The sequence below is a fragment of the Equus przewalskii genome, chromosome 21 (genome assembly GCF_037783145.1).
Source record: "Equus przewalskii isolate Varuska chromosome 21, EquPr2, whole genome shotgun sequence".
Classification (NCBI taxonomy): Eukaryota; Metazoa; Chordata; class Mammalia; order Perissodactyla; family Equidae; genus Equus; species Equus przewalskii.
In genome coordinates this window covers 17,794,687-17,811,711 of record NC_091851.1, presented here as the reverse complement: position 1 = coordinate 17,811,711, position 17,025 = coordinate 17,794,687, and the positions used below count along the sequence as shown (strand labels likewise).

The following is a 17,025-nucleotide window of genomic DNA, read 5'->3' as shown; positions in this document are numbered from 1 at the left end:
ACTTAAAATTTTCTGATCACCTCCCAGGCATGTCATATTTTCCCTTCATAAGTCTAGAATTGGTTTTTATGCCTGAAGGGCCAAAAATCCATCTTCTGATTTCTTCAGTTCGAGAATCAACTTATTATAGATGTTGGATGCTGAAAGAAAAATCTCTAATAGCGTAATCACAAAGAGATCTTTTCTCTTATTCTGGCGGAGGAAATGGATCTGTTTTGCCAAATGAGATTCAAATTTCAATATATAATAATATGCATAAATGTTTACATATCTTAGCATGTGAAAAGTATCTTAAGCTTACCATCAGTTACTCTTGAGAAAAAAAGGGTAAACACAAGCACAATTAATTTATTACCTTAACACCAGTTAGAGGAATGAACAGTCTCCATGCAAACAGCAGTCTTCATTAAACAAACAAGATGGTTTTAAAATGAATAGGGTAACCTGGGCACGGAGTAGTGGTTCTTTGCTTACTTGCAGGCATGGAGACACTCCTGGGCTTTAAGCTTGAGGGATGTAACCAAGACGAGGCTGGTTGCTGGTCTGAGCTGCCACTGTTCCAAAAATGCCTTCAACAAGTTTCTTCTCTTTTTAAGTGTTGAACTGTTTGGATGGCTATTACTTCATTTATATATAAATATGCTAACATATAGAAAAGACTGGTGGAAAATACGCCTGAACTCTGTGGTTAAGATTCCATATGTGAATTATTTCATTGATAACATCATAACACTTGTACTCACTGGAAAATCACAAGTACACACAGATATTTACAAAAGTTGTTCCCGTTACATTTAAATGAAGGAAGCCTGGTACATTTTAGGCTAAAAAGGAAAAAGGGGCTGAATTCTTCTGACAGACACAGTTGTTATACAGTCTACCCTCAAAGACTATTTTGTTTTTTTTGAGGAAGATTGGCCCAGAGTTAACGTCCGTTGCCAATCTTCCTAGTTTTGCTTGAGGAAGACTGTTGCTGAGCTAATATCTGTGCCGATATTCCTCTATTTTGTATGTGAGATGCCACCACAGCATGGCTTGATGAGCTGTGTGTAGGTCCGCACCTGGGATTTGAACCCACAAACCCTGGGCCGCCAAAGTGGAGTGCCTGAACTTAACCACTATGCTACCAGGCTGGCGCTAAGAACCTTCCAAATAGAAGAAGAGTCAAGATGGGGGTAATAAATAAAAATACAGTTATTATATTTGTTAAAATGCAGATAACCCCAAATACTTACTTCCTTGGCTTTAGAATACATTGTGTAATTTTGTCAACTCAGAATTTACAAACCATTTGGCTTAGGCTGATATTAAAGGGAGTTTGTATTTTCTGAGGGTACAATGAGTGGGCTGAAGGTGAGGCTGCTGGGTGGTTGTTGGCTGACACTTCACCGTTGGATAAACAAACCAACAATTAATTTAAGACACACACACATCCACACAAGCAAACAATTAAACAATCCCTTCTCTATAGAAAAGTAGGATTATCCAAATGTGAGTCTTTTGGGTCAATCCCAAACCAGGTACCATTTGCATAGTCTCTGCTTCAAAATGAATCAGGAAGAAATGAGGACAAATATACACAATCACCACAGATGTATAACAACACAAACAGATTTATGCAGGCCTGCGGTGTGCTGTTTGGCAACCTGCAGGAAAGACTGTCAATACTTCTAGGACCACAGGGATGCTGAAAGTCTGGAGGGGTCACTGAGACTCTAAGTTATATCTTTCTGATATAACCCAGGGCAGGGATTCCTTTTTTGCATCAGTGTAGATGGGTTGCACTGTGAAGAGTTCAGGGTTCTCTGGTCCAAAGAACAAGAATGAAAAAGTGGGAGTGTTTTTCCATAATAAGACACAGTGGATGGCATTTCCTTTGTCCAAATAGTGTTCAGTATCACTTATCCATTCTTATCACTTGTATACTTGAAAACACTTTCATAAACTATGACCTCAATGGACTCTCGCAACAGTCTTGTAAAGTAGGCAGAGAAGGTATTTTCATCACCCTATTTCACTGAAGCAAAACTGAGGTGCAGAGGGAGTAAACATCTAGGTCACATGAATCTGAGAGTTAGGATTTACACCAAGGTCTTTGGATTTCAAGTAAAACTCATCTTTGCAAAAGAGGGCGTGTTCTAGAAAAGTGGTCCAGGTCTTAGCAAAATGGCCACACAGATTATGTTCATAGCCATTGGTGAGCTCCATCCCTTTTTCTGTCTCCGCCCTCCCTGACACTAGAGCCCCTGAAATCCTTTACATTAAGGTGTCAGGAACTGGATGCGTTCCTCATTTCAGGATTGTCTGTCTTCACCCAAAAGAATGATGAGCTTTCAAGCATCAGTAGAAAAGAGATCTTTTGGTTCTTTCCTTTGAAATGACTCCATTATAGATAACCAATGACCTGGTATGAAAAAAAAATTCTTTTCTGGCAGCCAGAATCATAGAGAATGTCCTAGGGAGGTAGTAGGAGCTAGGTGGGAAAGCTCAATGTGATGGCATGAACTCTCTTGCCATGAGGCTATAAAGCCTACACTCTGATGAACTTATCCTTACTATTCCATTGTGTCTGACTGCCTTGTTCTATAGCCTGCTGACATTCCTGCACTGATGAGATACAGAACATGGGAAGATAGAGAATGAGTCCAGATACCATTTGTGACCTCTCTCTTACCATCTATACATCTGGATATAGCTTGGTGACTCTAATACCTTCTGCCATTTTGTTTTGTTATTTTAATATTTTTGCACACAGTAGGTTATCAGTAAATGTCAGCTCCTGTTGCCCGTGTCTAATCTCATTGGTGTGGCTTGCACACAGTAGATGATGAGCAGATATCAGTAAATGTCAGCTGCTGTGGTTTGTGTCTAGTCTCACTGTACGTTATGACCAAGAAGCATCCAGCTTCTCAGGGCAGTGAGGTGTGAACACACTTGCCCTTTCTCCATGCAGACTGTGAACCTGGTTACTGGTGAACTGTGCTCTGAGTACCGGCTTTTGGATTTTCAATCGTGAAATACCAATGAGTCACTTCAGCCTGATACAGTCCACCTCTTCGGTGGCTGGCATGCCGCTGGTTTTGAGGTCAAGGTCAGCACTGGACTTGCTCCCGTGGTGGGAGGGACGCCAGTGGAGCAGCATCATCTTCTTGAAGTACTTCATGGTGTTGTTCTTGACCGTGACAAAGCACACGGTGTTGATCATGCTGTTGCTCATGGCGATGCACTCTACGACGTAGAAGGCGGTGAGGTAGTGCTTCTCCTTCACGAACACAGTGGGGAAGAAGTCGCGCACGATGGTGAAGCCATAGAAAGGCGCCCAGCACAGCACGTAGGCCGTGAGGATGCACATGAGCACCAGAACCGTCTTCCGGCGGCAGCGCAGCCGCTTCCGGATCTGCTCGGTCTGGAAACCAGGGACCGCCTTGAACCACAGCTCCCGCGAGATCCTGGCGTAGCACAGGGTCATGGTGACCACCGGGCCCACGAACTCGATGCCGAAGATGAAGAGGAAGTAGGACTTATAGTAGAGCTGCTGGTCCACTGGCCAGATCTGGCCACAGAAGATCTTTTCCTGGCTTTTGACGATAAAGAGGACAGTTTCTGTTGCAAAGTAGGCAGATGGGATGGCGATGAGAATGGACACCATCCAGACCAAAGCGATCAGGAAGGAGGCCGTTTGATAATTCATCCGTGGTTTCAAAGGGTGAACGATAGCAAGATACCTGGCAGGGAAAGGAAGCCATCAATAATAAAGACGTGTACTTGGAAACATTATTAGTTTTTAACTAACCCCACACACACACACAAAACCAGACAAAATGGCACGAGTCCCCATGTGCCTATTATCCAGTTTCAACAAGCTTCATTTTATTTTAGCAACATCATTTGGCATCTGGAGAAGTGGAGTGGTTTAGTGGAAACAGCACAGGCTTTGGGTCAAACAGGTGGAATGCATCCAGCCTTTCCCCCTGACTGGCGATGGGGTCTGGAGTGAATCAGTCTCTCTGAGATTCATTTCATCACATGCAGCATGGGATAAAATGACACCTACCTTGCAGGGCCGCTGTGAACATTAGATATGATTTTATAAAATGTGTGGCATGTAGCAGGTGTTCAATAAATACATGTGGCCTATTATTAGTAGTATAGTAGCAGTAGTATGCATCTTACTGTTACTCCCTTGGCTTTCAGTATTGCCATTCTACCTAAGAATATAGTCCCTTTGAAACTCTTCATTCCAAATAGCTCGTGGTTTAGAGGTGAGAGAAGGGCTGCAGGTCTCAGTGAGAGGTGGGGGCCTTTCTTAGGGCAGTGGAGCCAGGCTTTCTCTTTCCTCCCCCTAGGTGTCATCCTGCATTACAGAGCAGGAGAGCAGGGGTGAGCTTGGGGTGGAACCCAAGGAATCTAATAAGAAGCAAATGACTTGTCCAAGCTCACCTGGTGCAGGGACCAGAATCCAGGCTCCTGATACACAGCTTCTACACCCACCTCCCTGGGCTGTCTCAAACTCAGATGACAAGGTATGTGAAATCACCTTGACACTGTAAAGTACCACACAGCATAAGGCTTTTCTCCTGCTCTTTCCAATGAGCAACACTGTCTGGAAAGAAATTGGAGTCCTCTGTGGGAAATGAGCTCATTTGTGTAGGTTGAGTATCTTCTTTCCAGAGACACCTAATGAGACCTGTTTAGGTACTTTGGTGCCCTGGAACCATTTCTATGCATTTTAGGCGGGGAGGGGAAGAGGTGGCAGGAGAAGGTGGAGGAAGAGAAGAGGCATGAGGAGCAGGGAGAAATAATTCAACACTGGAAATGTACACTTATGTCATACCTGGAGCTTGAGTCAAGTTGTGACCAAGAGCAGAAAGCTTTCCGTAGAAAATCCTATCCAGTTTACCTTTCCTTTGTAACCAGACCCTTTGGTCACCTTTCCAAGTTTCTCACTCAACCAAGAAGGCCTTCTGCCTTGTTTTTTTCTGCCTGTCCCCAGCAATATTTCTGTGATGAGGTTGTTTTATCTTCTCTTGCCTGCCCCCTGCCCACTGGCAGCTCTGATCTCTAGAATTCAATTAGGAAATCCCATGGCATCATGGCTCTCCCCAGCTTGCAGCTTTCTGAAGATCTGAGATGTAGGTGGACCCCATCCCAACCATTGGCTGCACCCCAGCTGGATGTATTAATATGAGCCGTGGTTGCTGGAGTTCTTCACCCATACATGGGACCCAGCCTTGACCAGTTAACCCGCATGACTTGCCTGGGTGGCACAAAGCTGACAGGGCTGGACAGTAGGACAAGTGGGCTGGCCCATACTTAACTGGGGCAGGGACATCCCACAAATACTGTCTTTCTGTGATGGCTGAGTGTATTAGTGGCTTAAACTTCACAAATTTATTATCTTATAGTTTTGGAGGTCAGAAGTCTGACATGGTTATCACTGGGCTAAAATCAAGGTGTTGGAGCCTTTCTGGAGGCTGTGTGAGTAGTATCTTTTTTTTTTTACCACCCTTTTCTAGGGCTGCCTGCATTCCTTGGCTCATGGCCCTCTTCCATGTTCAAAGCCATCAATGACCAGTCAAGCCTTTCTTACATCTCATCACTGTGACACTGACATTGACTCTTCTGCCTCCTTCTTCCACATTTAAGGACCTTAACGTGATAACGTTGTGCCTATTCAGATAATCCAGTATAATTTGTTTATTTTAAGATCAGCTCATTAGCAACCTTAATTCCATCTGCTACCTTATTTCCCCTGTGGCATGTAACATAACATATTCACAGGTTCTGGGGATTAGGATGTGGATATTTGGGGGCGGGGTGTGCATTATTCTGTTTATGATGCTGAGTCCAAAGTCCTTAGATAATGCAGAACTCATTCAGGACTTAATAGCTCTCTCTCTCAATCTGGTTCCAGCATGGAAAGTATCTCAATAACCAATGCCAAAGAGAATTTCCACATTCCTGCTTATTCTGTCATCAACTCTTAAATTTGAATTCCTTTTTATCTAATAACATCTTCCTCATTCTGTAAGATGTTCCAAAATCCAGAGTTGTCATAAAATAAATCAGAAAAAATAATATTCAGAAGACTTGGATTCCAGCTGTGCACGTGAATCCAAGCTGTGCACTTGGACAAATCTCTTATGCTCCTGGGACTTATTTTCTTCATCTGTGAAATGGGGATAGTAATTTTACTGACAACCTCTCAGGCTTTTTGTCAAGTTCTAAGAAGATAAATGTACATAAAGCATCTTGGGAACTATAGTACTTTGTTTAAACTGATCATTTTCCATGACTCCTTCATTGGCTACAGCGACATCGGCAAGGTCTTTGTTGCCATCTATCTGCTTGGATGTGTTTCTGAGGTCAACACTCTCCTTCTAGGGTCTCTATGACTTGAAACAGCTTCTCTTCCAGGCCCTCTGCACATGAACCTTGCTCTTCTTCTGGTTGTGGCATCCAGAAATGGCAGTAGGTAGCCCTTCTGATATTTTTACGTAGCAGGACAGGCGTATTTTGCTGAGGGATAAACTGAAGTACACAGAGAGGCCTATGCTTCTCCTGGCTGCCTGTGTCAGGGTGCACAGGCCTATCTAATTCCGAGTATGAAGTGGTCCCCATGCCCACAGACAAAGCCCAGATAGCCAATATCAGTGTCGTCAGGGCAAAAGTGAGAGTTTGGCCATCCATCTTTCTTATCATTTTGCCTATTTTTCAATGGGTTTAGAACCTGAGTAAGTAAGGAGTGCTATTTATTAGGCTCCTGCATCATAAGGCCTGAAATTCCATGGGCTGCCTTGACATCTTTGAGCTTCACAGGGCCCCAAACGCCTAGCCATGAGTTCCTCCGTTCTCCCCAGATATACCCCGCCACCCAGTGGCAAAGGCTTCCTGTCCTGCTCCTTCCTCTATCAGCTGGACAAGCTGCACCCCCATCCTCAACCTAATCACCTCCCTGCCAGTTGGCAAAATTATTCAAATAAGCCACTCACATCCGCCTATGGGAGCCAAGGGTCACCCCATCCTCTTGTCACTATGAAGCGTGCCTCCCACAGCCTCTGCTGGTTCATCTATTCCTGAGTGCAACTCCCATGTGTCCCTACATGGTGTACAGTGTCCTCCTTCCCTGGGCTGTGAGTATATGAGTCTAATTAACTGCTGTCAGGCTCATCTGCCCAGTGTCAAGTGTTGTGCGTTTGCTCATCTTGTACTATTTAGGGCGAGTGAATCCTGCCTTTGGCAATGGGGTAAACAGGAGGTGGTCAGGACAGTACACTTGAATCACAACATCTTCGTCATGAAATATTCCCAGACTATGTCAGTAACATAATGATCATGGCTTCCTTCAAATCACTCTTATCACTTGATTATTCTAGTTTTTGTTGGAAGAAAAGCTTCTTGAGGTCAAAGACTGTATCTTCTACTTTATGTTTCCATATACACAAGTTAAGCACAAAGCAGGACGAGCAGCCTGTGTGGGTCTACCAGGCTTAGCAGACACTTTTGGTACCCTTCTCATATCCTTTTGCTCTTATCACTTCAGTGCACAGCTATCCATTCCCACCTGCCAACACCTTCACTTCTTTGTCTGAAGGCCTTCTCCTGCTTCCAGAGTCCTCTTGGACCTGCACAGCATTTTCAGAGCAGCTCTCACAAATGACTTATGAGAGTTGGTGTATAAATACCCCAGCTCCCTCCCACCTCCCACTCCTGGATGAAGGCTGAGGTGTGATCTATACCTGCTCCAAGTGTTCCTCAGCAGAAATGAGCTCCAGTTGCCCAGAGTGGAGACTTGCTCACTAGCATGGCTGTACTGACTGCCTTCCTTTGCCTGCCTCAATTCCCACTCCCGGAGGTGCTCCCTGGGTGCTACCTGCACATGAATCTTTGTCTCAGAGTCTATTTTTGGAGTAAACTAAACTAAGACACAGGTATAAGGCTCTGTGCTAGCCACTGTGGAGACAGAAAGATAGAAGACATGGTTATTGCACTTAAAATATAACGTCTATAACATAGTCTTTGGAAAAGACTATCTGTACCTCCATACACAGCATGAGATTGGAAAAATAGGTTGGCATCAGATTATAAAGGCTCTAGGATGCTGGACTCAGGATTTGGCATGTATTCTGTAGGCACTGGAACTTTTGGAGGTTTTGTAAGCAATGGAATATTTTAGGAAGACTCATCAATGAGTGATATTCTGATGCTTAATACGGATGAGTATGGATCTCAGGGGACAGTGAGGAGCCCCTGAGGGGGTGAAGAGACAGGTTAGAGGAGCATTATAATGGTCCCGCCATGGCTTGCCAAGAGATGAGGTTGAAGGGACAATTGCCAGGACTTGGTGGAGGGCTGAACACGGGGGGGGGGGGGGGGGGGGGTGGGGGCGGGACAGGGAGAAAGGCAAAGAATAATGGTGATTTTCCCTGCTTGCGTGACTGGGAGAATGATGGAACTGCTGGTGGAGCTGGGAAGCCGATGGGGGCAGAATCGGTTTGTGGTGAAAAAGGAACCACCCTTTGTAACTTGTTGTAACAGGATGATTGCTTCCTAAGAAACTCTTGTGTTACCCAAAAAACCCCTTATCTTATAAAGACAAACCTTTCAATGGGACAAAGGGGATGAGACTAGTGATGACTCTCACTTGAGTGAGCATCAGAATCACTCAGGGAATTGGATAAAATTACAGCGATTCCTGAGACCTAGCCCAGGGGAGTCCCATTCCAGAGGGTTGGGGTGGGGCCCAGGAATCTGACTTTGTATCATCTCCTCTGGGGAATTCTGTGCCTTTGGTTGACAGGTACGTTTCATAAACACTGATTTCAGGGCTCGAAAGCCTGAGAGTTGTAATAACAAAATTATTTTTCCTGCAGGAATTATGTTAGAAAAAGGAAGATGCCTCTTATACCTATATGTGTATTTTATTATCATAAATGAACAATAATCAACTGGTTGATGAAAAAGGACAACAAACCTAAATAGCATGAGAACGAGGGAAAAACAGAAGAGATGAAAGGAGACAAAAGGAGAAAAAGATGATTAAAAAACACATCATCAAAATGAGTTTCAGCATATCATGCAACAGTGGACCAAGAGGATGTGACATCAATTGCCTCTCAAACTGAGCTACTGATGGTCTGATGCTGGCCTACAACTGTTTACATAAATAAGACACATGTCAGATGTGTCATAGCTGCTATTAGAGATTTTACTCTATAAATTTATAATAGAACAAGGGCTTCTAGAACATCTCATGTAAATGTATGCAAATGAGCACATGGATGTATGCAAAAAAGCAAAAGCAAGCATGTCCTTCCCTCTTTCCTGCAAACAGGCCCTGTTGTCTTATTTTAAAATCAGCTGTGCAACAAAATCACTAGAAACAAAAGTCCACACTGTACGATTCCATTTTCATGAAGTGAAAGAACAGGCAAAACTCAACTACGATGATAGAGATCAGATGAGTGGTTGCCTGGGGTGGGAGGATTGACTGGTAAGGGGCACGAGGAAGTTTTCTAGATGATGGAAATGTTCCATATCTTGATCTGGGTAATGGTTACAGAAACTCTTGGCACATGCTGTCTTGACTGGAAGCTGGTTAACTGGTTAACTCTCACGTGGCTTCTAAGTAGTACTACCTGAACTTACTGCTTTTGTCTTTGTGTTTGATGCCACTCACGGTCATGTGACTGCCTATATCTGAAACAGATGTAGTGTCTTGGGTCATGGCCCAGAGCTGGGGGGCTCGGGAGCCTCACTCTTGCTCACATTTGGGAGAACATGACCCACAAGTGGAGAAACCTGGTCTCCTCTTGCCCCACGATAGATTGGCAAGCATTCACATTTGGAGCAACGCCAACCTGCCAGAGCTGAAGGGAGGAAGGGGCAGCCCGGTCCAGCCCCCATCTTAACCTCTGCCCAACATCCTTACCTGTCGATAGCAATGGCCAGCAGGGCATTGGTGGAGACGTAGAGTGAGACTGTACGCAGGTAGTTGACGGAGGCACAGAGCACGTGGCCATGCTCCCAAGAGAGCTGGCGCACCACATAGTAGTCCATCTCGAAGGGGCAGCAGATGATGGCCACCAGGAAGTCAGAGATGGCCAGGTTAGCAATGAGCAGGTTGGTGAGGTTGCGCAGCTTCTTATAGCGGGCAAGAGCAGCAATGAAGACAAAGTTGCCAATGCCGCAAACAAGCATGATGCCTGCCAGTGCCACCCCGATGACGATCTTGGCTGCGAAGAAGGTCCGAGTCTTGGTCATGTCCTCATCTTCATCCAGAGGGAGGTCGTAATCACCATAACTGAAGTTGAAGGGGAGGGAGGAGGCATGGTCTTGGGGTGGATTGAAGTTGGGTGCAAAACTAGTGTTTCCATTCTGGGCTGCCATGGTGAAGCTTGCAGGTGGAGTGGTGCGTGGGAATTTTGGGGGTCTGAGCACTCTGAGCTGGCAGTCCAGACTTTCTGCTCTCACAAGGTCTAGCACCCTGCCCACATCCTTGGGGAGTCAACATGCCATCCGGGATCCTGGAAGGAGACAAAACCAGTGGACAACATGCAGGAGAACACCTCGTAGCATTCCCCCAGAGTTCCCCAGTCACAGGCCAATCAGACCCAATGCCTACCCACAGACAGAACTACCCAGGGTCCGGGGGAGAGGAGACATGAGATGTGGAAGTTAGGAAACCCTCCACTGGCTATGCTGCTGTCAGGAGGGACTGGGGATAGGATGGACTGGACTCTCCAGAGACACCAAGAAGAACGTGCCTCTTTGCCCTGTTCCCAGGGGCCAGAACCAGTTTGATTGCCCAGTGTCCTCCCCACCCTATTAGCCCTCACAGTAGTCTTCTGGAAGCTTTCCAAGGCTGCTCCAGGCAGCTGGCCCAGGATTCTATGGCACCATCACTGCTGCACCATCCACTGGCCAGGGACAGTGAGCCAAGGGACTGGCATACAGCAGGGTCTTTCCTCCAAAGCAAGGCACTGCTCCCTCTGTCTCCGCCAAACCACAGACTTGGAAATCACCAAATCTATTTTCACTTGAACAGGTTGAGTCATCTTGGGCCAGTGATTTATGCTCTCTGAATCCCAACCTTCCTGTAAACCAAATTCCTGCTGCCTAGCCCAGGACTTGGCACATGGTGGGGGCTGGATGGGAATCTGCTGAATGAATGAATGAGGATCCTGACAGGATTTTGCAGGCCGGGGAGGCTGTGGGTGGGAGGGAATTCTCAGGCTGCTCCTCTGAGTTTTGAGAACCAGCTCTGGGAAGAACTCCTTTGTCTGCTTCCCCTCCCTGCCCCATCTTTTGATCTGCTCCCTTGAACCCTTCACCATGCCCCCAGTTCCCCTCCCAGAATCAGCTCTGACCGAGAGGCACCATGTTTTGTCACCAAAGTCTGTGTCCTCTGAAAGGGTGGCTGCTCCAAGACCTGCCTTAACTGAAAACAGCCCCCAAAGGGAGGGGGCAGTGTCAGCGAGGACCAGGAGAGCCTGAGAACGGAACTGTCCCTCATTGCCTAAGTCCTTTATATTCTGGGTGTCTCGAGACGCCCACGGGAGACGAAAGAAAGTCTCTTAAGAGCTGAGCCCTCAGACGACAGGGCACCATTGGGCTCAAGGCGTCCGAGAAGCTGGAAAAAAGAACCGGGACCCCAGCATCCACGGAAAGGGGGCCCGAGCCGTCCAGCCACCAACCACCTTCCCCTCCCCCACCTCTTAGAACCCCTAGAAACGACTCCAAGTGTGGGGGCCACAGGATGCTGGGAGCAGGAAGCGGACCAAACTGGACAGTAGGTGTGACCCGGCCCTGTGAAAGGAAGGGGAGGGCGTGGGACAGGAACTGCCTCCGGAGGGGACAGCAGTCGTAGGGTGGCAGGGACACTCTAACCTGCGGCGCGCTCGCCTGCTCCGTACACGAGGTGAGGCTCACGATCGCAGCGGGGGGGCGACCTCCCTCCGGGTCGCCTCTCGTCTCACACGAGCCCCAGTCCCCGCAGACAGTGCTCAGCCCGACACGGAGAGGCGGGAGTCGCGCCCTCACGGCTGTCCAGTCCCCAGACCCGAGAGCAGAGGGCGCGGGCCCGGCGGGGGCAGGTCCCCGCCCCATTTCTGCAGGACGCACTCCCGGCCCTGGACCGACCCGCTCCAGGAGCCCTCTTGCCTCCCCTCGTTTATTAACCTTGCAGCGCCGTCCCCGGAGGCGCCGCCTTAGCAGAGGCGGGAGTCAAGTCAGAAACTCAGGCTCCAAAAGCAAACTGTGCGGGGCTTCTGGGCGGGAAAAAAACTGGGGGCAGGAGAAGAAGGCGGTGAGCTGGAATTTTCCCAGAGGCGCTTCCTCTTTTCTGCTCACCTTTCGGGCAGGCGCCCCCTACGCACGCCCTCCCCTGCAATTTGGCGCTCGCTCGCGAGTCCAGGCTGCCTGCTGCGCCCTCCGCCCGCGTCCGCACTTCCTAGTCCCAGCTTGCGGTCTCCTACCGGGTCCGCGCGGCTCCGTAGGGTTGTGGCGGAATCTCCTGGCACCAATTCGTCTACTTCGAGCCAGCCGGGGCGCATCCCGAGAGTGGCAGGAGGCAAAGCAGCCCGCGTCCCCAGGAGAAAGAAGTGGGCGTCGGAGCCCCCAGCCCCTGCGACAGCCCCCGCGCCACCCATGGAGTCCTGGGACTGCGCCCAGCTCAGCACGTACCTGCCTGGGCCCGTCGTCCCCGCGCGCTCCTCAGCCGGGGCGACCGGAGCGAATGGTGCGGGTCGGGTCGCCCGGGTCCCACCTCGGGGACCTGGACTTGCACTTGCGGAGGCACTGCGTAGGGGTTGTCCTCCTTTCCTCTCGCCCCAGCGCGCTGGCCGGGCGCGTCGCGGTCTCTGTCTTCCCGCTGGAGGTGGCGCTCCGCCCCCGCAGTTCTTCCCGGCGGCTCGGACCTGGCACAGCGCGCCCCGCCCGGCGCTCGACTCCGCCCCGGGGTCCCTCTCCTGCCTCCGCGCCGTGGCAGACGATGGGTGCTCAGCTCCTGCACGGGGTGCGCCCAGAGCGCGGGGCGCACGGAGCTCTGGCCGCGTTGGTGCGTACCCCCAGTCCGCAGGGTCTGCCCCTAGCAGGGGTTTCTGCGCCCTCGCACCCCGTGTGAATGGGATCGCAGCAGCCGGGTTTAGATGGTGCGATTTCGAGGAACCGGCAAGGTCCTCTGCTCCCCGCGGCGGCGCCCCGGGGGGGTCACCCCTGCGGGAGCCGAGTGTCCACTCTCTGGCAGGAGCTCAGCACCAGCGTCCGTTCCCGCTACAAGGTGACTCATTCAGGAGGAGCCCGGGGTGCATTCCTTCGTGCCCAGAGCTGGTGCTGGATTCCAATGAGTGCAGAGTGGGCCTTTAGCGGTGGGTGATGGTGGAGGGGAGGGCCCCCCAGGAGGAAGCTGCGGATCGGGGGCAGATAGCCCTGCTCAGAGCTCCGACCCTGAAGTCCTCGCCAAAACCCTGCGATGCTTACCACTGCCAGATCCTTGGGCCTTCAAAGACATCCCAGTTGGACCCCTGTCTGTGTGTCAGGGGACTCTGGGGCCCGCCACTTTGCTGCCAACAGGCTCTGATTTGAGGCGATTTCCACGACGTCTCTGGTCCTTGGTTTCCTTACATGTCTGTTGAGCGAGGGGATTAAACTTTCAGGATCTGCTAATTCTAATGACTGGCGGCTGGAAAGCACAGAGGGAAGCTCTGGGTTTACAGAATTGGAACCGTAAGCTGTGGCAGGAGACTGAAGGTCTAAAGGGGTCCCCCAGTGTTGAATCCCAGCCGATCATGAGTACCTTAGAATACGGATTCTGCTTTGTCAGATCTTCCCATTTTTCCAGAGTCTGGGGTTTCAGAACTTTTTAAGTACTCTGTTGGGTTATGTAGAATACGACAAAAACCCCTGTGTTGGCCAAAGAGAACGTATCTCAGAATAAGTACAGTTCACTGGGATGCCAACTTAAAATTCCCGAATAGATGATCAAGAATCTCTTTGGGGGCCAGCCTGGTGGCGTAGTGGTTTCGTTTGGCAGCTCTGCTTTGCGCCCAGGATTTGAGGTTCCAATAGGGGCCGGGACCTACACACCACTCATCAACCTGCTCTGTGGCAGCACCCCACATACAAAACAGAGGAAGATTGGCACAGATGTTAGCTCAGGGCCAATCTTCCTCACCAAAGGAGAAAAAAAGAAACTCTTTGGGTGGTGCCATTCTGTGATTCTGCCTTTCCTACCTTGTGTGGAACTAACCCCACCTTCCTTCTCCCCTTTTTAAGCATTTTATTTTTTCCAGCTTTATTGAGATGTAATTGACGTATAACATTGTGTAAGCTTAAGGTATACAACATGATAATTTGATACACGTATACATTGTAACATGATTACCACAGCGAGGTTAGTTAACACATTCATCACCAAACATAATTACAGTTTTGTGTTGTGTGTGTGGTGAGAACTTTTAAGATCTGGTCTCTTAGTAACTTTCAAGTATGCAATATAGTGTTGTTAACTATAGTCACCATGCTGCACATTAGATTCTCAGAAATTATTAATTCTGTATCTGGAGGTTTGTACGCTTTCACCAACATCTCTCCATTTCTCCCACTCCCCACCTCCTGGCAACCACGATTCCACTCTGTGCTTCTATGAATTTGGCTTTTTTCCCCTTAGATTCTACATATGAGTGAGATCATACAGTATTTGTCTTTTTCTGTCTGACTTATTTTACTCACTTATATTGCCCTCAAGTTCCATCTGCATTGTCCCAAATTGTAGGATATCCTCCTTTTTGCAGCTAAATAATATTCCAGAGTGTGTGTGTCTGTATGTACACACTGTTGTATACCATCCATTCATCTGTTGATAGATGCTTAAGTTGTTTCCATGTCTTGGCTACTGTGAATAATCCTGCAATGAACTTGGGGGTGCAGACATCTCTTCAAGACAATGGTTTAATTCCCTTTGAATATTTACCCAGAAGTAGGATTGCTGGATCATATGGTAGTTCTAGTTTTAATTTTTTGAGAAACTTTCATACTGTTTTTCCTAATGGCTGTACCATTTACAGTCCCACTAATAGCGTGCTAGAGTTCCCTTTTCTCCACATCCTCACCAACACTTATTATCAGTTGTCTTTTTGATAATAGACATGCTAACAGGTGTGAGGTGATGGTTCACTGTAGTTTTGATTTGCATTTCCCTCATGATTAGTGATGTCGACCATCTTTTCATGTACCTTTTGGCCATTTGTAGGTCTTCTTTGGAAAAATATCTATTCAGCTCCTCTTTTTATGTGAAAGAAGCCAATCTGAAAAAGCTACATATTGCAAGATTCCTACTGTATGACATTCTGGAAAAGGCAAAACTATGGAGACAGCAAAAGATCAGTGGATGTCAGGGTTGGGGAGGGAGAGGTGAGCAAGCAGAGCACGGAGGATTTTTAGGGCAGTGGAACTATTCTTTGTGATGCCATAATGGTGGATACATGTCATTACACGTTTGTCCAAACCCACAGAAGTGCAATACCAAGAGTGAACCCTAGTGTAAACTATGACCTTTGGGTGACATTGATGTGCCAATGTAGTTTCATTGACTGTAACAAATGTACTACTCTGATGAGGGATGTTGATAGTGGGGGAGGCCTTGCATGTGTTGGGGCAGAGAGCATATGAGAAATCTCTGCACCTTCTACTCAGTTTTGCTGTGAATCTAAGACTGTTCTAAAAAATAAAGTCTATTGGGCTAGCCCCCATGGCCTAGTGGTTGAGTTCAGTGTACTCCACTTCAGTGGCCTGGGTTTGCTTCCTGGGTGCAGACCTACACCATTCATCATCAGTGGCCATGCTGTGATGGCTGCTCACATACAAAATAAAGGAAGATTGGCAACAGATATTAGCTGAGAGCAAATCTTCCTCAGGGAAAAGAAGAAAAGAGTTAAAAAAATGGGTACAAATTTTCTGTAGTTTGATATCAATACATATAAAAAGCCTTGAAAATTTTACACCTTTTGGGGCTGGCCCATGGCTGAGTGGTTAAGTTCATGTGCTCCACTTTAGTGGCCCAGGGTTTCGCCAGTTCTGAACCTGGGGGTGGACATGGCACTGCTCATCAGGCCATGCTGAGGCGGCATCCCACATGCCATAACTAGAAGGACCCACAACTAAAATATACAACTATGTACTGGGGGGATTTGGGGGGAAAAAGCAGAAAAAAAAAAAGAAAAATTTACACGTTTTAATGCAGAAGTGATAGTTTTATGAGTTTATCCTATGAAAATAATGAACGAAGCAGGTAAAGATTCACGACGAAGATGTTCATAGCAGCATTGTTTGGTATAACAAGGAATTGGAAACAAGCTGAATTTCCCACAACTTGATTAAAATGTATTTTATGAAATACCATGTGACCATTAAAATTTTTTTAATCAATAATAAATTGACAGATTCAAAAATCAAACATACACAAAATTATACATTGAGAAGTAATACTCTCACCCTTCCTCATCTGTTTCATTCTCCTGGCCCCCTTTTATTTCTTTCCTTTATATTCTTGGAGTGTTTCTTTTTGCAAATACAATGATACAACTCATTTATTCTCCTTTAAGAAGTTTCCAGGGGTCAGCCCCGTGGCCGAGTGGTTAAGTTCGTGCACTCTGCTTGGGCAGCCCAGGGTTTCACCCGTTCGGATCCTGGGCGTGGACATGGCACTGCTCATCAGGCCATGAGGCAGCATCCCACACAGCACAACCAGAAGGACCCACAACTAAAAATACACAACTATGTACTGGGGCGGGGGCAAGGGGGAACTTTGGGGAGAAAAAGGAAAGATAAAATCCTTAAAAAAAAAAAAGAAGTTTCCATATCAACATATGGAAATATGGAGTGTTTCTTTGTTCTTCTTTTGCTATTGTGGAGTGGTCCATTGTGTGGACATACTACAGATTTTTTTAAAGTTCCCTTGCTAGACACAGTGGTCGAACATTTTCAAAATATGCCTGTTAAATTACAAATTGAATTATTTTCCACTTT

At 47.4% G+C, this 17,025-nt stretch overlaps 1 protein-coding gene across 1 annotated transcript; it reads right to left on the bottom strand.

Moving 5' to 3' along the window:
* Window positions 1–328: 328 nt before the first annotated feature.
* PROKR2 (prokineticin receptor 2) lies at window positions 329–16,381 on the bottom strand. Its single transcript, XM_008533426.2, has 3 exons — window positions 12,685–16,381; window positions 9,932–10,526; window positions 329–3,725 (listed from the first exon to the last, which is right to left on the bottom strand). Exons 2-3 carry the CDS (start codon window positions 10,387–10,389, stop codon window positions 3,029–3,031), a joined length of 1,155 nt encoding a protein of 384 aa, XP_008531648.2. The 5' UTR covers window positions 10,390–10,526; window positions 12,685–16,381; the 3' UTR covers window positions 329–3,028.
* Window positions 16,382–17,025: the final 644 nt, after the last annotated feature.